At 54.7% G+C, this 22,448-nt stretch overlaps 1 protein-coding gene across 3 annotated transcripts in view; it reads left to right on the top strand.

Annotated features, from left to right (window-relative positions):
* Nr5a1 (nuclear receptor subfamily 5 group A member 1) overlaps positions 1-21,149 on the top strand; it is a 22,367-nt gene extending 1,218 nt beyond the window's left edge. The window contains exons 1-7 of one of the 3 annotated variants that reach the window (XM_021193905.1): positions 1,234-1,462; positions 2,707-2,823; positions 2,928-3,069; positions 4,937-5,565; positions 11,463-11,582; positions 13,257-13,404; positions 19,533-21,149. In XM_021193905.1, the coding sequence (XP_021049564.1) occupies positions 2,722-2,823; positions 2,928-3,069; positions 4,937-5,565; positions 11,463-11,582; positions 13,257-13,404; positions 19,533-19,780 (1,389 nt within the window). In that variant the 5' untranslated portion in view covers positions 1,234-1,462; positions 2,707-2,721 and the 3' untranslated portion in view covers positions 19,781-21,149. Of the gene's footprint in view, positions 1-1,233; positions 1,463-2,706; positions 2,824-2,927; positions 3,070-4,936; positions 5,566-11,462; positions 11,583-13,256; positions 13,405-19,532 lie in introns of those variants that run through there. The other 2 variants (XM_021193904.1, XM_021193907.1) reach the window with 2 other exon arrangements.
* The last annotated feature ends 1,299 nt before the right edge of the window (positions 21,150-22,448 follow it).

Here is a 22,448-nt window from a genome sequence, read left to right as displayed (position 1 = left end):
CTCTCTCTCTCTCTCTCTCTCTCTCTCTCTCTCTCTCTCTCTCTCCCTCTCTCCTTCCTTCTACGATTCATCCACTTCAGCCACGCAATTTCACTCAACTCAGCTCTGTAGGACCGGAGGGAGTGACTTGCCTGAGCTAGGACTGGACAGCCAAGTCGGTTAGATTCCGTGGTTCTTCCGTCCATCGGGTGAATGACTTCAGAGGTTCACTGTGCTGGGTCTTCAGCTTTGTCCAAGCACCCTAGTCCAGCACCCACAGAAACCCGAGCCACGGGTGGGATCCACACACAGCTTTGAATGGGTGGGTCTCTGCCAAGGCATAACTGCTGTGCTTCCCCACTGAGGCTTTCTGGCGTCCATGTCCAGCCCCTGGCACTGACTTCCACCCCTGGTGGTTAAGGAGACTGGGCTGGATTGAGTAGGCCTCTTCAAAGATTTCTCAACCTCAGTTACTTAACTTGAAAAGCCGTATGGTCTGGTGCACGTTTCTAGCCCAGAGCAACTGCTCTGCCACCTCACCCGCAGGACCAGTAGTGCCGAGGCTCCCCCCTCCCGTGTTCTCCCCCTCCCCCCTAGCTAGAGCAGAGCTCACAGGGGCGCCTGGGTATAGCCCCACGGCTTTGCTTTTCGGGCTCTGCGCCTATGGAGCTCCGGCTGCTTACCAGACCTTGGGATGCTGTAGAGTGGGATTGACCATGCATCCCAATTCCAGGCGAGCACCCTGAGGGAGACCCCTGGAAATGGGGTTCGCCCCCCGAACTCTTGCTGTCCACTGCACCGCATCCATTTTCAGCCACCCTCTGGGAGAGCTGGCTTCGGAATAAGAAACAGTGCTGGAGTCGGTGCCTGCAGCCTGAGGAGACGAATGTGGCAGTGCTAACTCAAAAGTCCAGTTTCTTCCTTGCCCACCGCCCCACTCACGCCCTTAACCACTTTCACGCGGCCAAACGACCTGCGTTCAGGCCTCGGCACCCCTAAACTGGACTAGCAAACGGGAGCTCGCCTCCTCCCTGCGTAAGGGGAGTCCCGAAGCTTCCCCGCGCACCTGACCGCATTCGGGGGTGCTCAGGGTCCCCAGTTCTCTTAGAACTCTCGGGCTTCGGAGGATCGAGCTGGGACTGGAGGGCCAGGAGGTGAGGGTGAAGGCCGAGCGGGGCTGAAGGGAGGGCAGGGAACAGGCCAGGTTGTGGGGAGTACAAGGACCGCGCCTCCGCCCCCGGATACCGCACGCGCGCATATAGAGCGGCCACCCCGGCCCCGCGCGGCGGGTTCGTGAAGCGCGCAGTGCGGCGGAGGGGCCCGGGTCCCAGGTGCGCCTCGAGCAGCCTCGCGGGCGGCGGGCGCGGGGAGGCGGGGGCAGAGCGGGACGGTCTCCCCGCCCCCGGCCCGAGTGGCAGTCATTGCGGGCGGGCGGCGCCGAGCCCGGGTGCGGCTTCATCGCGGGCGGCGGCGCGGCCAAAAGGTGCGGGGTTCGGTGCGGGCCGAAGGCGGGGTGCTGCTCGCGGGAGCGGCCTGGGTGGGCGCCGCCGTCGTACTGGTTCTCGCGTTCCCGGCCACGGCTCTCGGGATCTGGACTCTCCGTCTGAGGTCTACCAAAGCCTGTCTCCCACTCTCTGTACCCCGTCTTCGCCGGAGGTCCCCGCCCCGCGCCTGCGACCCCGCTGCGCCCTACACGCCCGCTCCCGGCCCGACGTCTCGGCTCGCCGGTGGGTGCCGTCGCTGCGTGGCTTTGTCTGCGGACCCAGCGGCCCGGCGCCAGGGTTCTCTGCTTCTCAGGGTCGGCCCCTGTCCCTCCACGGGGCCACGCCTTGGAGCTCTCTGCCCGCGCCGCAGCCCGCCGAGAGTCTGTCTCCCCATCCCTGACCCTCTCGCTGGGCATCTCGGTCCTCCAGGTTTTCCGTTTGTGTTTCTGTCACTCTCGCTGCCTCGGTCTTGCCAAGGTGTCTCTCCTTGCTCGGTGTCTCTCACTGTGTCTCTGATTCTGTGTCTCCGTGGTTTTCTCGTTGGGCCTGTCATTCCTAGCCTCTGATCCCGTCTTTTTCGTTACCCATCATTGGTCTTTCGTCTTTTCACTATGTACTGTATATCGATCTTTAGATCATCTATCAGTCACCGATCACCATCTGTCCATCATCCATCTCACCTATCATTTATCTATCATCTATCTACATAATCTATCAATATCTATCTACCTACCTACCTACCTACTTACCTACCTAACAATCAACCATCTACGAATCTCTCCCAATGTCGTTGGCACCACATTTCTGTCCCTGTCACCCAGGATCCCCTCTCCGTTGAGCAGTACTGGCTGGAGTCTCTCTCTGTCTCTTCTAGACTCGTCTCTGCCTCAGGTCTCTGTCGGGGCCCCCAGACCACTCCAGCTGTGTGCCCTACTTCGCCCTGGTTCCCTGGCGTCTGTCTTCCCCGCGTCCGAGCCTATCTGGTTTTCTCAGAATCGGGGTTTTGTTCTCAGACAAACGATTCGAGATGGAAACGCATCGAATCCGAGGGTCCCGGATCGGGCGCGGCAGAGGCGGCGAGGAAGCAGCCCTGGAGCGCGGCGGGTGGCTGAACTGCAGCGCAGGGACATGGCCCGCAAACCCCCGCACCCGGCCGGGGCTGGGGACCGCCCCGTGTGCACAGACCAGGGCAACCCCAAACCAGTCGCCGTCGGCCCGCGCTGACCCGATCCTCCTTCCACAGGCGGACGCCGCGGGCATGGACTATTCGTACGACGAGGACCTGGACGAGCTGTGTCCGGTGTGTGGTGACAAGGTGTCGGGCTACCACTACGGGCTGCTCACGTGCGAGAGCTGCAAGGTGAGCGCGAAGCGGGAGCAGGGAGGGTGTAGGCTGCGGGTGGCAAGGGTGCGGGCGGCGAACGAAGGTTGGGACCTGGCGCTCATTCCCTTCCTCTGGAGCAGGGCTTCTTCAAGCGCACAGTCCAGAACAACAAGCATTACACGTGCACCGAGAGTCAGAGCTGCAAAATCGACAAGACGCAGCGTAAGCGCTGTCCCTTCTGCCGCTTCCAGAAGTGCCTGACGGTGGGCATGCGCCTGGAAGGTGCGCGTCCTGCACGCCCGGGACCCCTGACTGCTGGCCGCCCCAGGGAGCCGCGGGCGGGCCTGGGAGAGGGGCTGAGGGGAAAGCGGAGCAGTTTCTGGATCCAGGTGATTGGCCCCTCGGCGTGACGTTGGGGCCCCAGCTCTGCAGGGAGCAGAGGCAACTAGAGAGTCAGAAGAGTCTAGCATGTTAGGGCCTGCCTGGGCTCAGTCCCAAAATATCAAAAATGAGACTTCCAGAGTATGGTGGTCCATCCCTGAAATCCTAGGACTCTGGAGACTGAGGCAAGGTGGTTGCCAGTCATGAGCTTCGTATTGAGATCCAGTATCACTCCCCACCCCCACCCCAGGAGGCAAGTCTTTCTCCAGGACAGAGCTGTGCCCCAATAGTCCCACTGTATGAGAAGCTCCCAGACAACCCCATAAATTTCCCACACCAGCCAAAGTCACAGCTCTCAATAACCTGACCGTGTTCAAATCCCAGCTTTATCACTGGTAGACTATGGACTTCTCTGAGCTGCAGATGCCCCCATTTGAATAATGAAGTAAAAAAGTAATGCTCGCCTTGTGTTAGTGGGAGGACTGGGGGGAGAGGGGTAAGAAAAAGCGGGAGTTGCCTGCTGTGAGGGAAAAGATTCAGCAGAATAGCTGTAACTGCCATTATTATCACACTTTCTGATGCTATTTGTCCATCGCTCTTTAGACTGCATCTGTCTGTCTGTCTGTCTGTCTGTCTAGGCATGTAAGTTTCACGGGAAGATGAGATTCCTTTCTATGCATTCAGAGTCTACCCCTGAGAAGGTTGGGGTGAAGGGAACAATGGCCTATAGCTGCCTCTCCCCTTCTGTTCTGGTCCAGAGAGGACAGCAATGGTCCATCAGGAGAGACTCAGAGAATGGACAGTCATAGCTTCTACCCTGCTGGCCCCAGTCGGGCTGAGCGCCCAGCCGGCAGCTGTTGGCTAAAGTTTTTGCAGAGAAGGCCCTGAAGGCTGGGGAAAACTGTGGACACATCCTGCTACCTAGAGAGGGACTCAGATTGAAGGAGGTTCCCTGTCCCGTGTCTGGAGCCCTTGTGCCTAGGTCCTAGTCCCGAGCAGGCAGAGAGCTGGCTATTGCGGGTGGCAGAGCCTCCGCAGCAGCCTGAGGGGGCAAAGCTCCGCTGTTCTCCTCCCAGCAGGCAGGAAGATCTGTGGCGGGCAGGCTCCCAAGGCTTTAGTTGTGTGGAACACCACCCCTCTCCCTTTTCTCAGAGCTTGGGTGGGGTCCTGTCTGAGCAAGGGCTGGAGCCACACTGGAGCTGCAGAGATGCACCTGTTGAGTCTGGCTGGTGACACATTCTTGGCCAGGAGAAAAACATCTGGTCAGCGAAATAGATCCCCTCCTCCAGCACCAAACCCAGGCTCACAGTAGACTGCAGTGGGGGAAGCTTTGTAGAATCAAGCACACACCCCACCCCACCGTGAGCAAAGCAGATTAGGGCCCCTTTACTTTCCCCATCTCCCTGTCAGAGCCTGGACAGGGCACCTGAACCCAGGAGCTCTTAGCCTGAGGTGTGGGGCAGGACAGGAGAGTCTGCCTGGGGGAATTCTGAGACTTCCTGGAGGTGGCAACATTGGACCGGGTGTTAAGTAAATGCAAGAAAAAGAAAAGGGTTCCAGGCAGAGGGGAGGGTGGGTGAGTGGGCAGAGGGGAGGGAGATGGGGTCGGGAGAATGTGGAGAAAGGTCTGGGGTGCCAAGCCAAGGCTGATGAAGACCACTGAATAGGAATGAGGAATGGTATACGCGTGTGCGAGAGAGACAGACGTTTCTTTTGCGGAAAGATCTGTGGCAGACAGTAGAACCTGACGGACTGCTCCTGCCCACAGCTGTGCGTGCTGATCGAATGCGGGGTGGCCGGAACAAGTTTGGGCCCATGTACAAGAGAGACCGGGCCTTGAAGCAGCAGAAGAAAGCACAGATTCGGGCCAATGGCTTCAAGCTGGAGACCGGACCACCGATGGGGGTGCCCCCGCCACCCCCTCCCCCACCGGACTACATGTTACCCCCTAGCCTGCATGCACCGGAACCCAAGGCCCTGGTCTCTGGACCGCCCAGTGGGCCGCTGGGTGACTTTGGAGCCCCATCTCTGCCCATGGCTGTGCCTGGTCCCCACGGGCCTCTGGCTGGCTACCTCTATCCTGCCTTCTCTAACCGCACCATCAAGTCTGAGTATCCAGAGCCCTATGCCAGCCCCCCTCAACAGCCAGGGCCACCCTACAGCTATCCAGAACCCTTTCCGGGAGGGCCCAATGTACCAGAGCTCATATTGCAGCTGCTGCAACTAGAGCCAGAGGAGGACCAGGTGCGTGCTCGCATCGTGGGCTGTCTGCAGGAGCCAGCCAAAAGCCGCTCTGACCAGCCAGCACCCTTCAGCCTCCTCTGCAGAATGGCCGACCAGACCTTTATCTCCATTGTCGACTGGGCACGAAGGTGCATGGTCTTTAAGGAGCTGGAGGTGGGTACCTCCTCATAGCCCCCAGCCCCTGGCTCTAGCTACTAATCTTAGCTGCCCATCATCACCGTTTTGATGGGCAGTCCAGCCTAGTAGCTTCAGGCAGTGTCTGGGGAAGTACCACTGCATGGAAGAAGGGCATTTCTGAGCGACTGCAGCTTCCTGGTGCCTGCTGTTCCCTGTCCATCCCGCTCCCTGTCTCTTCTGTCTGTCTCTCTTGGCCTCTCTCTCTTGCATTCCCTTCCTGGTTTGTGGTCTCTCAGCACTTCCGTGTTCCACAAGGCTTTGCCTCTCTCTCTCTCTCTCTCTCTCTCTCTCTCTCTCTCTCTCTCTCTCTCTCTCTCTCTCCAGCTAGCTGGCATTTCTATAGGCAGCTCTTTCTATCTTTGAGACCCTGGGCTCCCTCAAACATTCATCTTGGCCCCCAAATCTCCAGCCTATGTCAGAAGCAGGTCCCGCTATCCAATCCTCTCTCATTTATTCAGAAAGAACCCCAATCCCGCCGTCCTCAGTTGTCATAGATGTGGATGTATGACGTTGTGTGTTTGTGGACCTGAGTACTACCTAGCTAATGTGATTTACTACCCTGTGATGATGATGATGATGATGGTGGTGGTGGTGGTGGTGGTGGTGATGGTGTGTGTGTGCAAACATGTGTGTACAAGAATGTAGGATAACTAGATGGAATTCCTGCCACATGCAACTGCCCTCCCTCATCTCAGTGCCCTCTTTCTCCCAGGATTAGTGCACATGAAAGTAAAGAAAGCAGGATCACAGCTGGAGGGACTAAGGTTAGCAACAGGAAGAACTTTCGAGTCATTTCATATACTAGTGTGAAGCCCTAAGGCCTGAGAGCTGATTCTGCAGTGCTCTACCTAGCTCCTTATGTGCACCACCCCCAAGACTCCAGAATCCTCAGCAGGACTCACTGCTGCCTGGCATGAGTACAACCCAACCTGACCCTCCTAGGTCAAGCCCCCCTGGTTGTTCTGAGGCTAGCTATAAACAGCTGGCTGCTGCCCCCGCCCCCCTGCGGGAAGCACTGCAGCCTTGAGCAGCTGTCAGTGCTGACGCCACTCTGCCTGGGCTTCCTTTGGGCGTGTGGCCAGATGGGCTGGGGGTACTGCCTGCCTGGCTGGCATCGAGGGGAATAAGGTGCAGCATGGGCGTTCTGAGCCTTGTGGGGGCACCTCAAGCTTTGACCCAGGGGACTCTGGGAGTTAGGAACTGATGACTGACCGTGACTCTCATTTCCACATGCCATGTCTCTGTCTTGGGTGACTTCTCTCACTGGCCCTTTCTAGGCCAACTGATGTAGGTAGATGTTGGTCAGATACTAGATCCTCCCACCTGCCCTGTACTGAGTGCTCTGGAAGATTCCCCTCCCCGCCCCCAAGACGCTGCAAACATCCCCTGAAGTCCCTGAACAGAGAGTAGAAGGAGCTAAGCATTCTCAGCTTTCCTGGATCTTGGATTCAGGGGCAGGGCACTTCCTCTGGCCGCCTTCCTGGTTGCGGGGGGGGGGGGGGGTCATGCAGGATGGGAAGGGCTTTTGTCCTAGTGTTGTTGCTGAGTGTTTTTTCCTGCTTCTGGCTTCTCTGTGGCCCAAACCTTCCTGCTTCCCCTTCCCAGAACCTGTGAAAGGAGCCCAGGATTCGTAGCCATAGTCAGTGCTGCTTCTGAGGGACCTTGCAGATAAGCCCGAGCCTGGCCCTTACAGCCTCGCTTGAGCCAGCATGCTTTGCCAGGCTGAGGGGGGGAGGGGGTCTGTGTCACAGAGGCCAGGCATGCAGGTCAGAAGAGCTGAGGCTGCACAGTGAGCTGGTCCTCACCGTGCCACGTGTAAACCTTAGGAGAGATTTAGGAAATGTAGGAAATCTGTGGCTCTGTGACTGGGGTAGCCTCTGAGATGGGCACTGAGGACATCAGAATGAGCTGGGCCCAGGAAGCTGCAGGGAAAGCTAGAAGACATATATATGTAGATGGTCAAGGAACGGGTCCCCGAGTTCCTCATGGACTTGGAGAGAAATGGAGGACCTAGGGGAGAGCACTCGCTGCTCTATCTGAGGGAGTCAAAGGTTTCTCTGCAGAGGTGGTCAGAAGACAGGTCAGGGCATGCAACCTGTGGACTTAGCAAGTAACTCTGCTCTTCTGGCCTCAGTTTCTTCATTTGTAAGGTAGGAGGAGCCTAACTGATACTTTCCTGGAACCTGTAAAGGCTGGGTGAGCTAGAACAGGTAAAGAATTTGACATGTAGCTCGGTACACGAGAAACCCCATGGGCAGAGTTCATTCCTTCTCTCTGGTCTGCCCCTATTTGTAGCATAAGGAAAATCTCCGTTCTTCTCCCAGATCTTCTGGGAAGAGCAAGGGCCACACACCTCTGAGCTCTGCAAAACGGGACCCACTTTGTCCCTGGTGGTGTACCAACTTGTTCCCTAACCAGTGGCAGACTCACCTTTGCCAGGTGCTCAGCACAGTCGTCAGGAAGGGCAGGCTGGAGGAGGTGATGGGAGTCCATCTCGACATCTGTCCCTCCTCAATGTCCCACTCTCCTTCCCCACGGAGGCCCCTCTTGGCAGCAGATAACTGCTCAGATAGATGGCTTATTGAGACACAGTACGTCTGTCAGTGCTGGTCTGATAAACAGTTGCTCAGGCAGGAGTGTGCATGGCCAGCCATGGAGTGTCAGACCCTGAAGAATTACTGAGCCTGTTGGCCTTGGCTGCCAGACCGATCAGACCCCAGGGGCTCCAGAGAGGCCTGCTGAGGGAGAGGTCAGTACAGCACCATCAATACCCTTCTTGGATGCACACTGCTGGGTCAAGGCTCCAAGATTTGTGATGGGCCATAGGAGGACTCAACAGACAGGCTGGGCTGGCCAGGGACCCCGAGCCAGGACTGCAAATGACCTTGTCCCCAAGGTGGCAAGAGGAAGGTGGAAACCAGCTCTTTGGGCTGAGAGATATTCTTACACACGTAGTTTCTCGTGGAGAGCACAGGCAGCCACAGTTTGTTGGAGTTGAGTGCCCATGTGTCCATCTGCCCAGCCACAGGAAGAGGTGGACATGACAGGAAAATTTGCATGGCCTAAAGGAAAATGGAGCAGGTTCTTCAGAACCTCTGGGGCTGGTCCAGGTACCCGATGCCCTCTCAAGTGCCAGCTGTGCCCGATTGTCTCAATGCAGAAGAGGGAAGAGAGTCCTTTCCTATCACAGATCAGGAAATGGCGGTTGAGGAGAGCGCATGACCAGGTGAAGGACTGGAACGCGGGGTCTGGCATGCTCAGCGTAGCCTCACAGGGCAGCCTTCTCGTCGGTCCTCAAGCTGGGCCAGCCAGCCCCACAGCTGAGGTCTGCGTAGAGTCTGCTGCAGGGCTGAGCACCCAGGTCGCTATGACCCCTCTACCTTCTGCCAAGGCTCAGTCTGCTTATCTCGTATTACTCCTCTTTATCGTCTCTCCTGCCCTGCTTCTTCCATATGGGCACAAGGGTATCTGCGCCTATGCCTGAGATGGGAACAGAGAATGCTCAACCCTGCTGGGCCTCTTTCTGGGTTATCCTCATGGGTCTCTATTTACTTTGTTGCCACTGTGACTGTCTTATAGGTTTTGGTTTTTGTTTTTTTCCACCCAGGCATCCATCCAGAAGTTCTAAGGGACTCCCCCCCGCCCCCCGAGAACTTTCCAGATCCCCCTACCTGGTGTCACCTGGGTGATTCTGTCTGATTATCTGTCCCATGAGTATCTGTTACCTGGGCAGGCATGAGGGGCTCTGGCACTGAGTTTTAGTTTACTCCTTGGAAAGAGTGATGGAGAGGGAAATGCGAGGAGAGATGGGGAGTATCCTGCGGTCAGAGGCTGCGTCTCTGTTCTAACAGTGATGGGGATCAGGACAAGCAGAAAGTCCTGGGCTTGGGACCCAGAGGAGATGGGTAAGGACGGGTAGAAGCAGGCAGGGCCCCCCCTGCTCTCCTGCCCTGTGTGTTGGAGCAGGGGCAGGTGGGTGGGGTCCTGAGGAGCCAGCATGACAGTCTGGATGCTCTTTCCTTTTGATTCTGTCTTTGGTAGGATTCCTGTGGCTGTGTTGAAAAGCGAAAGCAAAACCAAAAGTAAAAGTAATTTAGTCTTTGGCTTACACATCCTGAGCTACAGCCATTGAGGGAAGTCAAGACAGAAACTCAAAGTGGGCAGGAACCCAGGGGCAGGAGCTGAAGAAGAGGCTGAGGAGGGGTGCTGCTTACTGGCTTGTTCCCCCTGGCTTGTGCAGCCTGCCTTTTTATAGAACCAGGACCACCAGCTTAGAACGGGGGTGCGTTTCCCCCCACACCAATCACCAATTAATAAAATGCCCTGTAGGCCTCCTTCCAGCTCAGCTGTCTGGACACATTTTTCCAGCTGAGGTTCCCTCCTCTCAGATGACTCTAGCTGTGTCAAGTTGACATGAGACCAGCCCACACACCTGTCCTCTCCTTTCTCATCACCTGCCTGAGGACGCCCCAGAGAAGAGGGGAAGGCTGCTAAGCTGAGGACAGAGCTAGTTTTTATGTCTAGTTATTTCTCCTTGGGCTTGAGGGAAGGATGAACGTATTATGGAGTGAATGCCCCTTCATCAACCTCTTGCTGATGCCTGAAGGGCCAACAGTGGCATGGGGGAAGCTAGTCCTGCCCTCTCATACTCCAAAGTACCGGGAAAGACAGGCATGGATTGGTGCCATCCTAGCTCCAAAGGGTAGTGAGAAAGCGGGGTTGAGCAGGGCTTCATGGACAAGGTAACCAGTCTGTTGGAAGACTCTGAAGTCCTGGTGGCAAGGGGGACACGGTGGGGGGGTTGTCTTCTATGTCTGGTGAAGAGCATGGACCCAGAGTCACAGTGAGCTATACAACCATAGGTGCCTTGCCTGAGCTCAGTGCTATACAACCATAGGTGCCTTGCCTGAGCTCAGTGCTCAATTTCTTCTCTCTATAAAATGATGGTGACAGGGTTGACATGCAGCAAGGTTGGTAGTCACTGCAAGGTGTGGCCCAGAGAGAGCGGGGAGTATCTAGCCAACCTCAGTCCCATTCCTGGAAAACCCATGTGGTAGAAAAAGAGAATTGGCCTGTATATGCACACTGAGGTACACACACACACACACACACACACACACACACACACACACACACAAACGTAAAACAATTATTTTAAAAAGAAAGGCTTTGGGCTGGGTGGGGAGAAGGAGGTGAGTGGGGATAGGGCAGTGAGGGAGGAGAGGTTGGGGATAGGGGTGAAGGAGGAGATGGCAAAGTGTCCCTGGCTGTAGTTATCATGGCTCTAAGCAGAAGTCGCTCCTGTTGGAAGCATCTGTCTGTTCTGTGGGAGGGTGCAATGACCGCAGAGTTGGATACTCAGCAGGGACTGTCCTCTCCTGGGCTCCGAGGCCCAACTGCACCCTGATGGTTAGAATCTACCTTACTCATTGTTCTGTTATCGCTGCAGACAGCTCAGAGCCCATGAGCCAAGTAGCTCCTCTATCTTCACCAGGAGCCTAGGTACCTCTACAGCCCCCCCCCGGGACCCTGCAGGGGCAGCCATGATTACAAGTCCTCTACAGGGCATAAGGGGTGAGGGTTGGTCTTCATAGCATTAGCTCCTAGTCTTTGACATTTCCTGGGTGTGGAATATGTGACTGGCTCTCTCCAAACACTGGAGTCACTGAACGATTGAGAACATGGAGGACCAGAAAGACTCTAGGACACGTGTGAGGTCACACATCTAATGGGGGCCGGAAGGAGGCCTTCACTGGGCCCCAATGAAGCAAACAGCTGGGCAGATAGGACCATCTGAGGCTTTGAGCAGAGAGTTGAGAGAAGGGCCCAGAGGACAGTCCCCAGCTAGACCTCTGCATGGTTCCTCCCTACAGGTGGCTGACCAGATGACACTGCTGCAGAACTGTTGGAGCGAGTTGCTGGTGTTGGACCACATCTACCGCCAGGTCCAGTATGGCAAGGAAGACAGCATCCTGCTGATTACTGGACAGGAGGTGACTGAACTGGCCGTACCCCCAGTCCTGCATAATCCTAGGCCTCTCCAGGCTAGCTCGGGAACACCCCAAATTCCAAATTCAGGGACATGCACTAGCCAGACATCTCTGTGTCCTGGGGCCTTTTGAGGAGCCACAGTGTGGAAGGGTCAGTGGAGGTTCTTATAGGAGATAACAGTGGAATTGGGTTTCCCCAAAATAAGGCAGAGTTGGTCAGCTAGTAATGAAGTGACAGGTGGCAGTCTATGCTGTCACACATGTGGAAGCTGCAGGATCAAGGACTCTGAGAAGGGATTCAGAATAGGGCCAAGGAACTGAGGGGTGGCAAGTGTGAGAGATGAGGTTGCAGGCATTGCTAGGGGCTGGTGAGCAGGTGAGATCCTGTAGGTCTCCATTCTTATAAATGATGAATGAATGAATGAATGAATGAACGAAGGAACACAAGAGTGGGCGAAAAGTCCAGAGAGCTCAGACTCAGAATTTGGCCCTTTTAGATCAGAGACTGTAACATTACAGGGGTGGGAAACCACGGAGAAGGCTTGGAAACTCCACCCACAGGAGGGACATTAGGGTTGCTGGTGGATATGGGTGAAGGAGCCTAAAGTGCTGGGGTTTGGAGACACATTTAAAAAGGACAGCACAGAGATGGTGAGAGGAGGTACAGGGAAAGAAGTAGGAGGAAGAAAAAAAAACCTCTGGAGACAGGAGAGTGGCCTCATGAGGGGACCCATGCTGAAGAGTGGGCACAGTGGGTACTGGAACAAACTGCAGATCAAGGTCCTACTTCCCTCCCCCTGCCTCTCAGGACCTGTGTCCTCATCTTGGGTTCATATCTCCCATGTTTCAGGCCACTGGAAGGAGGAATGGGGATGCTGGTCAAAAGGGATTACTCTGGGCCACAAGAGTACAAAGATAGGATCTGGAGGATACACGGGGCTGCGAGAACATCCTGGGTGTAGCCACCCACCTATGTTTGATTGTGTGACTCTGCACATACAGAGATGTGTGGGTGTCCATAGCTGCCTGGCACAAGTGTAAGCACAAATGCATATGCAGGTGTTGCTGAGAATGGCCACTGAAGGGCAGGAGTGGGCGTGGGTGTGCAGATGCGAGTACCATAGCTTCAGGGAACAGATAACAGCCTTGTGAGTGTATCTGCATGAACCTGTGTGTGTGTGTGTGTGTGTGTGTGTGTATGTGTGTGTGAGAGAGAGAGAGAGAGAGAGAGAGAGAGAGAAAGACAGACAGGCAGGCAGGCAGGCAGGCAGGCAGAAAACGAGGTAGGTTTTGATGGACCAGCTCTTATCTGGTGGCCATTTCCTGCGCTCAGCAGAACCACCCCTACTGCATTCTCCCCTGCCCCAGGAAGGCCACTTGTCAAAGTCAGCTGTACAAGATCTGTTCCCACTACAGGGCTGTAGGCAGTCCTTTGTAAATGAAGGATCCTTCAGCTCCGCGTGTTCCCGCTGCCTGGTGCCTGCTCCACTGCCACTAAAGACGAGGCCAGCCATGGGTGCTCAGCTTGGTTCAACAGAGGGAACAAAGCTGGCAAAATAGTGAACCTGAGGCTCAGTGCTTGACCCACGTCACTGCCCAGAACCTTCTGCCCCGTGCCCTTTCACCTGAGCCCCTGTCTGTTTGCCCACCTCCCTGACCTGCCCTCTGCCGGTGCAGGTGGAGTTGAGCACGGTGGCTGTGCAGGCTGGCTCCCTGCTGCACAGCCTGGTGCTGCGGGCCCAAGAGTTGGTGCTCCAGTTGCATGCGCTGCAGCTGGACCGCCAGGAGTTCGTCTGTCTCAAGTTCCTCATCCTCTTCAGCCTCGGTGAGTGGCCTCTGCAGGCTCTGCAGTGGAGGGTGGTAAAGATGTTGAGGGCCCTACTGTGCTTAGAAAACCCAAGGTCCAAGGATCCTCCTTTAGTGAGTGTTATAAGGACACACAGTGGGTCAGGGTCTGGCTGCTCCCTGGAGGGACTTGGTTTCTCCCTGTGAAATCCCAAAGGCTGAGATGTTGTCTATGTTTTATTTTTCATGGGGTGAGGACCTTTCTGAACATCTGATTTTTGCCAGAAATTGCTCTTTATACCTAGCATACTTAAATGCCGGCTGCATTTAGGGCTCTCTCTTCCCTGGCTCCCATCCTAGGGTCCCCACTTTTCCCTAACTCCCTGAACTACAGGGACCCAAGTTCTGACTCTAGATCCCATCACCTGTACATTCATCCATTCTACAAACATCTGCTGGTGCCAGGGACTGGAAACAACATAGCAAATGGTAAAGATCCCAACTGCTACTTAGGGGAACCGCAAGTGTCTTATAAAGGGCAGAGTACATAGATGGGGGACTGCATAGCAGCACGATGCAACCATTATGGAGGTATGCCTCAGAGAGCCCAAGTCCTGGGCTAGAAGGCTAGAAATAAAGAGTCTCCGTGGGTGAGTTGGGTGGAGGATTCGTCAGCAGGGAAGCAGCTATGGAATTGGAGGGAAGACAGAATAGAGATATGTCTTTGTGGCAGTCTGGCAATAATGCTTCCTAGGATGTAGGAAGTGTTTGGAAACAGAGAGGAGAAGGGACGTGGTGAGGAAGCCCAGTGCTCGGCAGAGTTGGCCCTACTTGCCACTTCCATGTGGCTGGGGACAAGGGCCTGGGACTCTCAGCCTGGCTAGGGTTCTACAGAGTGTTAGGAAATGACCACAATAAAGTTGCCACCTTAGAGTGTAGCACAGCCTTAGAGGCCCTGGCCATGCTTGGGAGGATCTTGGATGAGGTGCTCAGAAAAGAGGACTTGTCAGCATCAGTCAGCTCCAGCCATGCTCCCTCTAAGAGAGCCCCACAGCCCCCTTTCTCCTACAAGCAAAGATGCTAGGTCCAGTTGGACATTGGCCTCCCGATTTCTCCTGGGGCTGGGCTCAGTGGTGCCTCAGCTCAGCGCCCCCCTCCCATCCCATATGCTAACTTCACCTCCAGTAACTTAGAGCGATCAGTGCTAGAGTGGGGAGCGTGGGAAGAGCCTGGATAAGTACATGGCCGCCTGGAGTCTAACTCTGATCTCTCCGGCTTTGCGCAATTGAGCAAGTCGCTCTCCGAGCCTCTATTTCCCCATGTGTGAAATGACGTCCGTCAATGTCCTTGACATGCTGCAAGGATACAATGAGGTAATTCTACCACAATCCTGGCCCTCAGAAATGTGTGCTGATGTTCTTTATTAATCATCCTTATTAAGTCCATAAACAGATGAGCCAGAGTGACTGAACAAACCAGTCTACAGGCTCAGTCTTTATCCATGCTTTGTGTCTGACTGAGGGCTTTATTGTCTCAGGTCTGGTCATGGTGGCTGAGGAGTGCTCGGCTCAGTGGGCCTGAAGTTGGGTTGAGGTTGGGGGTGTCAGAGGCACAGGAGACAATGATTCTGGGACCTCAGCTTATTGGAGCCTAGAATGAGGGGACAATGACAGAGACTCTGTGACTCTAGAGAACTCTGACTAATACACTGACTGGGTCATAGAGTCCTTGGAAAGAGACTTCATGTTGGGATAGGAGGTGAGCAGTCCAGTATGATCAGAGTTTGGGTAACTCTACTGGGTCAGGACGCAGGATGCAGTACATACATCTGAGCTGGACCCTGCAGTGTGACTAGGAGTGTGCTGGTGACACAGACAGAAGGAACAGCCTGTTGGAAGTTATGGGGAGGGGGATGGGTAGAGAGGAGGCCATAAGGTAGACAGGGGATGAACTATGTATGGCCTTGGTTATTGGGTACCTTGAGCCTTGCTCTGGAATGGCTCCCACTTTGGGAATGACATGACCACCTCACATCTGCGTATCACCATCTAAGGCCGCCCTTCCAGCTGCAGCCTGGGGTAGGATAGTAGGTTGATAGTCCAAGTCCTGCAGCAGGCAACACCTGTAGCTGGGCGGCGATAGATGGCCTTCTGAACCACAGGGCTCCTCGTCAGAGCTGAGCTTTCAGGAAAACTAGAACTCAAGACAGGGCTGGCCACCTGTCCACAGACTTCCAGCCAGCCTGCTCAGGGCATCCTCAGCATCAGCACCCTGGGCTGGGCAGCCTCAACCCCAGGCAGCAACTGTCACCCACCCCCACCCTGTCCCTCTCCACACACCTCTTTCTCGCCTGTCTCTGCAGAAGGGTGCCATTTGGCGTCTAAATAGCATCTCAGGCAGCTCAGAGGCAGGTAAGGAGGCTTAATTAAAATTAGTGCCTCTCTCCTGGCAATCGCAGTGTTTATGAAGATGGGCCCGGCCGGCATTGTTCCGCCGAGGACTTAATCGAAGCTTAATGGATTGACCTAACATTCGATTTCCTGATTCCCATTGAGGCGCACGGCAGCATTCCCTTAAGCGTTTGCAATTTACCCACCGCTCCAAGCCAACAAAAGACGGACTGAATAGCAGTGCCACTCGAGGGGCCATTGTGCGCGGGGGCGCCTGCCTGAGTCACTGCTATTGGGACAACATTCTTTATGCCTCGCTGGAATGAAAGGATTATTCAAATATTCAATTAAACCGTGAAAAGGGGGCTTTCTGAGATCCCAGGGGCCCCCAGCTCATGGAGCTAGCGGCTGCTCCCAGGGTGGGGTGCCATCTCCCACCCCCTCTGCTTCCAGGGATGTGGGCAGTACCGTCCATTCTGCAGGCCTAGGTCCCAGGCTGGTACTCAGTAAGGGTCCCTGACCTGATCTGCCCCATCTTATAGAGGATAGGTTCCGGGGTGGCCTCTGATTGCAGAGCTGGGATGTGAGCCCCTTGGCATGTGAAGGGGGAATCTCCAGGTTGGGGACGAAGCCTGCTCCTGGCTCTGAGGGCGAAGGGTATTGCACTCAGTGTGATGTGGCTGTATTCCATCCCTTAGACGGGGTGAGAAGAGAGGCAAACCGATTTAAGGTTTCCAGGTGAGGGAAACGTTAGGTCTGAAGTCAGCCCAGGGTGGGATCTTAGACTAGCCCCATATAGGTTGCAGAGAACCTGATTCAGAAGCCTTCCAGCTCTGGGGATCCCAGCCCCGCCCTGCCCACAGCAGGAAGTCCCGCAGCTCCTAGAATCATACAGGCTTCAGTCTGAGTCCTTCCCTGCTATGAGTGAGTGGTTTAGGCACACTCTTGCAGGATGCACTTCTTGCAGCCTAGTTATCTGAAGGGATGACCTGGGCTGGTGCCATGAATTGGATCCCAGCTCTGGTCTATGGCTGCTGTGTGTGTCCACCCACCCTATAGCTGCTGCCATGCTCCAGGGCCATGGAGGTCTTAATAGGTGGGAACCGAAGAGTCCAGAGCCTTCTTAGAGAGGGGCTGTCCCTGAAAGTTGTCCTTGCCCTGCGCCCTCCCCCTTCTACCCCACTGTCATCCTGAGTCCCTGATGCTTGTTGCTGAGAACAGTAAATCCTGGTAAAGCCAGAAGCCGAGGCCCTGGTGTCTCCATCCCTTCTATCTGAGCAGCATCCTGGCCCATCCTCCTCCACCTCATCTCTTTCCTCTGAGCCCCTTTACTGGGTAACCTTGAGGCAGACCCCATCTTTCTCCTATTAAGAATGTCAGAATAACCCGGGGACAGTGTGGAGGTGCTGGCTGGTGATACGGGGATGGGAAAGGGATTGGGGCAAGGACAGATGGGATCAGTAGGCATCTCTTGCTTCCAGGAGACCAGCTTGGTGGAATGACTTCCTGTGATCACCTTTAAATGTACCTGGAACCAGCCAGGCTAGGGAGCCGGGTTGCTCTGTACAGTTGGGTAGGTCTCACTGTACAGGGACACTGAGGCAGGGAAGGACTGGGCTGGAATCTCAGAGTGTATGTCTCTAGACAAAGGGAGCTCTTTCTTTCTAAAAGGCATAAAGATGTCTGTGAACTGGTGGCTATCCCAGGGAAAGGAGGAAGAAAATGACCCTAGCTCACTTATTGGAGGGTGATGGGAGCCAGGGTAGAAGCCAGCAGCTGCCAAATCCTGCCATACGACTCAGGCCCAGCTCCGGTTTCCCTAAATCCATCTCTGGACAACACAGGCCTCAGCGGGTATGCTGGGGGCGGTGGAGGATCAGGGTTGCCAGGCACCTCAGCTTTCCTGGCGCAGTGGGTGTTAAGAGGGATTAGAGGGCCAAGAGCGCATGCTGGACCAACTCCCCCACAGTAGAAAGACTGGGGGTACCTACCCCAAGGGAGGAAAGCAGATGAGTGACCCATCTTGTGAACCTCTGGAAGCAACAGCCCAGCAGAGGCTAGGGTAGGCTCTGGGGGCTGGGGGCTGATGTTAAACTCCTAGGCAGGACATGAGCTGATAGAGGCTGAGAGCTGTGACAGGGGCTTCGTGACAAGGGAGGGACCTGGACATCCTGTTTCCATCCCCTTTTCCTGAGGAAGGTGACCTTTTATGTAGAACAGGCAGGGACTCTTCCACAAGGCAGCTCACTCCTAATCAACTCCAACGGCCTCCTTTGTGTCTAAGCCAGGACTAAGGCCCAAGGATGCGCTGATCAACCACACTCCAGCCCCAGTCACATTTGGTCCACACTGAGCCACCTGCTCCTCTCTCTCTCATTGGGAGCTGACCTTCCATGTCTATCTGCAGCTTCGTGGCGACCATTGTTCTCACACAGCATGTCTGCATGGAGAGGGCCAGTGAGCCAGACTGCCTGCCTGCTCGCCTGCCTGCCTTCTTTCCACCCTCCCCCCCAACCCTCTCTTTTCATTTTTTGATAGTATAGGGGATAGAACCAGGGCCTGTGAGTGCCAGGCCAACAGTGTGCTCTAAGCTACACTTTACTTCAGTGCCATTTTACATTTATGGAAATGGCTTTGCCTTGCAAACCTTCAGTTCTTCTCACTCTTTTTTTTTTTTTNANNTNGNTTTTTTTTTTTTTTTTTTTTTAAGATTTATTTATTTATTATATGTAAGTACACTGTAGCTGTCTTCAGACACTCCAGAAGAAGGCATCAGATCTTGTTAAGGATGGTTGTGAGCCACCATGTGGTTGCTGGGATTTGAACTCTGCACCTTTGGAAGAGCAGTTGGGTGCTCTTACCCGCTGAGCCATCTCACCAGCCCAGTTCTTCCCACTCTTTTACCTCGCAGTCTGCCCTGCTTTTCAACATGGCTCCAGGTGCTCTGGGTGTATCCATTCCACAACTTCCCAGATGTAACTGGCATACACCCACCCATGCCCCTCTTCCTCCTCCTCCTCCTCGTGAACAGTGCTGCAAAGAAGCTGACCCCAGAATCCTATGACTGAGCCTCTTTCCAGGGTATGCCCAGGGTGTTCATGGGTCTGACACCCTAAGACAGGTCTTTTGGACAGTGATGTTGATGGTGGTGTCTATCAGGGAATGGCTATAGAAAGGCGTTGATATGCTTTCTCACAAGCTGGTACCTTACATCCCGGTAGAGACAAGTGCACCCCATTTCATAGATGAGAAAAAAGAGAGAGATGTAAACACCACACTAGCAATACATCTGCTGATGCTCCTGATGGTCTTGATTGTCAAGTATCCATGGCGACAACAGCAATGATGACTGGGTCAGATATGGTTTAGCTGTTGGTGATCGTGGTGGCCATACTGATAGAACACACGGATTTTTCTAGGTGCGGTGGTACCTGCCCTTGATCCACTTGGGAGGCAGAGAGAATCAAGTGGGTCCAGACCAGCCAGGGAGACATAGTGAGATCCTGTCTCAAAAGAGAAAGTAAACAAACAAACAAAGCAAACAAAGACAAAGGAAGCACAGAGAGAAGCTTGGGGACAGTATGCAGAGTGATGTCAGTGACGGTGGCCACAGGGTAGAGGCGGGGAGGCTGCCATTGAGAGGCTCATAGCTGTCTCTGCACCCACAGGCTGGGATCCCCTGGGAATGTGGTGTGGTGCTGGTAATACTGGTGACTGTGTCAGCCCAACTTTGTTGGTGGCACAGTGACAAGAGGGTGATGGGCTGCTCCCGTTGCAGATGTGAAATTCCTGAACAACCACAGCCTGGTAAAGGACGCCCAGGAGAAGGCCAACGCCGCCCTGCTGGATTACACCTTATGTCACTACCCACACTGCGGGGACAAATTCCAGCAGTTGCTCTTGTGCCTGGTGGAGGTGCGGGCCCTGAGCATGCAGGCCAAGGAGTACCTGTACCACAAGCATTTGGGCAACGAGATGCCCCGCAACAACCTTCTCATTGAGATGCTGCAGGCCAAGCAGACTTGAGCCTGGGTGCCAGGCAGTGGGCAGTAGGCAGGGATGCCACTGCCTCCAAAAGACTCCTTGCATTAGGTGATCCAGGAGCCCTGTCACTAAGCCCCTGCCCCTGAGCTCCAGAGCTGTGTGTTTGGGATGAGGGGCAAGGATGGGTGGGGATTGACCGGGGCAGGTTGCCTTCACTGGCCATTGGCCTGTGTCTGTCACTTGGAGTACCCCAAAGGGGACTTCTAAGCACTCCTTCCTCCATCAGCCCCCAGCTTTTTTTTTTTTCCTGGTATCTGAGGTCCCAGGAGGAGGCTCAGGATTCCCTGGTGGGTCTGGATGTCCCTTGGGTCAGAGGTCATCCTTTCCCTCTCTCCTGTTATCCGAGGCAAAGGAAGGTCTGCAGGCATCAATAAGGGTGAGGGAGGGGGCCTCCAGACTCCCTCCACTGTTGTAAACTGAGTTTGCTAAATTGGGTCCCCAGAGGACACCATGAGAGTGGGTAGGGCAAAAAGAGCCCCTCCAGCCCTCTACTCATCTAATTCCGACCCACTACCTGTAAAAGGACTTGGTTGTGATCATCCTTCTCCCCGTCCCGGCTCCCCAGGGAGGAAGAGTCTGGTGTAGTCAACATTCATGCCCTAACCCTGCCCACCACCAGCTGGCTGGGCTGGTATTTATCTGCAAGGTTGCAGTCACCAGGATTCTTTTCCTTTCACCTAGATAGTCCCTGGAAAGTGTGTGAGAGAGAAACGGGCAGGAGACAGACTGAGGACTGAGCTGGGGTGTGGGGATTAGCACCAAAGCTTTCTCCTGACATCTCTTTCCAAGAGTCAGGGTGGCATCTGGTCATCTTTCTGTACCCCACCTCACCCCTGAGAAGAGTTGTTGCTTGCCCTCTGCCTCAGCCCCACTAGGGGAGCAACAGGAGGCCTGCAGGGGCTTTGAGTCCTTGCAGGTGGGGATATGGGTGAACTAGAACTCACCGATCTTTCCATGAGAACAGTGCTGAGGACTTTCTCATGACCCCATCCTTTTAGTCCCTTGCCTCTACCCTTGAAGCTGGCCTCAGTTCCCTGACTGCTGCTTTGCCTCCTGAAAGCCACTCTGTCGGACCAAGCACTGGGGGGAGAGGCCTAAGCCATCCTCTGTTCCAGACTGGGCATCCACTGTCTTTCCCGCTTTCGAGTCAGATTTACAGCTTACGCTAGGCCTGCCTGACTGGACAAGGCTGTCTCCTGTGTCCTTCCACCCTGGCTCAGCCCCCACCTCTGCCCCTGAAATGCGTGAGCCCACCAAGGCCAGAGACCCACAGCCCCGAGACAAGAAGTGCCCTTATAAAACCCCTGCAGTCCTGCAGCCCTGAAATAAATTTTGCAATTAGTTTCCAGTAGCATTTGTGAATTTGCATTCTGAATCGAGGTGTAGTCCCTGGGGTAGGTTCCGGGTGGTGGTGAGGGTCTGCCTGCCACCAAAAACGGTGTTCGGCTCAAACCTCTGGGAAGGGGTGCTATTGAAAGGGCTCAGCAGGTAAAGGTGCTTACAGGCCTGATGACGTGAACCCACATGGTGGAGGAGAGAACTGACACCCATAGTGTCCTCTGACGTATGTGCAACACACACACACACACACACACACACACTTACACACTTAGAACCTGCATAAGACCAAGCCACTCAACATTCCAGCAGAACTCATGTATCCCCTACTCCTGGCTAAGGGGCTATTGACTGTCAGTGGATTCTGGGGGCGGGAGAGTCAGATGTCTTCAGGGATGCGATCCTCACCCGTGCTCCAGTGCTCCATTGGAAGACCCTGCAGCCATGTACACACAGGCTTCACTAAATGGACTCAACAGATTAAGAAAATGACTTAAGGAAGTTGGGAGGGGAATATGGAGAGAGTCCTGGGAACAGGACTGAGCAGTGGGAGATGGAGATGATCTAAATATGGTGTATATATCTGTGTGTCTACATACATATCATACACATTAAAGATATTTTTAAAAATGAGGCGGGTGTAGAGACAGCAGGGGCTACTAGGTTTTGGGCCTCACCCCAAGCCAGGGGCTCAAGTATACACAACCCCTGGGAGATGTTGTGACTTTCTGGGGTCTCCCCTCAGCTCACCAGGCCATGCCAGTTCTGCCCCATACTGAAAGTGCATCCATTTCATGAACACCTCGCAAGTACCTCCCTCAGCTCCCTGTCCTTGCAGGGGTGTCGTCCGTTCAGTGTGGGGAGCCAGATTCTAACCTGGCTAACCTGGCTCTCCCTTTCTACCCTGTCCTCAGTCCCCACCCTTGCCGACGAAGCCTGCTAGGTGGCAGCACTGAGCTTGACCAACATCTGAGTGTTCCAGCACCTCGGGTCCCCTTGGATCTGCTCTTCCAGGCCATCTTTGTAGGTTCTCCACATTCAGGCAGCGGAGGGGGTGCTCAGCCACTGTCCCACCCACTTTAGCCGGTGTGACTAACCTAGGGCCACACTTGGTCCACCTGGGGTTTCTAAAACAATTAGAGGAAGGGTACCTCCTTTAGGGGGAGGGGGCAGAAAAAGATGTTCCTGTCCTGCTTTGTGCCTGTCCCAGGGCAATGTCCAGGCTTAAAGAAAACTCTCTTAATTAACCAGATGATACAATGTGATCCCTTATGTAACTGAACCACAAATAAGAAAGTCACTGATTCAGCTC

Source organism: Mus pahari, chromosome 3 (assembly GCF_900095145.1).
Source record: "Mus pahari chromosome 3, PAHARI_EIJ_v1.1, whole genome shotgun sequence".
NCBI classification, from domain to species: Eukaryota; Metazoa; Chordata; class Mammalia; order Rodentia; family Muridae; genus Mus; species Mus pahari.
Note: the sequence above shows the minus strand (reverse complement) of the source record. Positions and strands in the feature narration are given on the sequence as shown.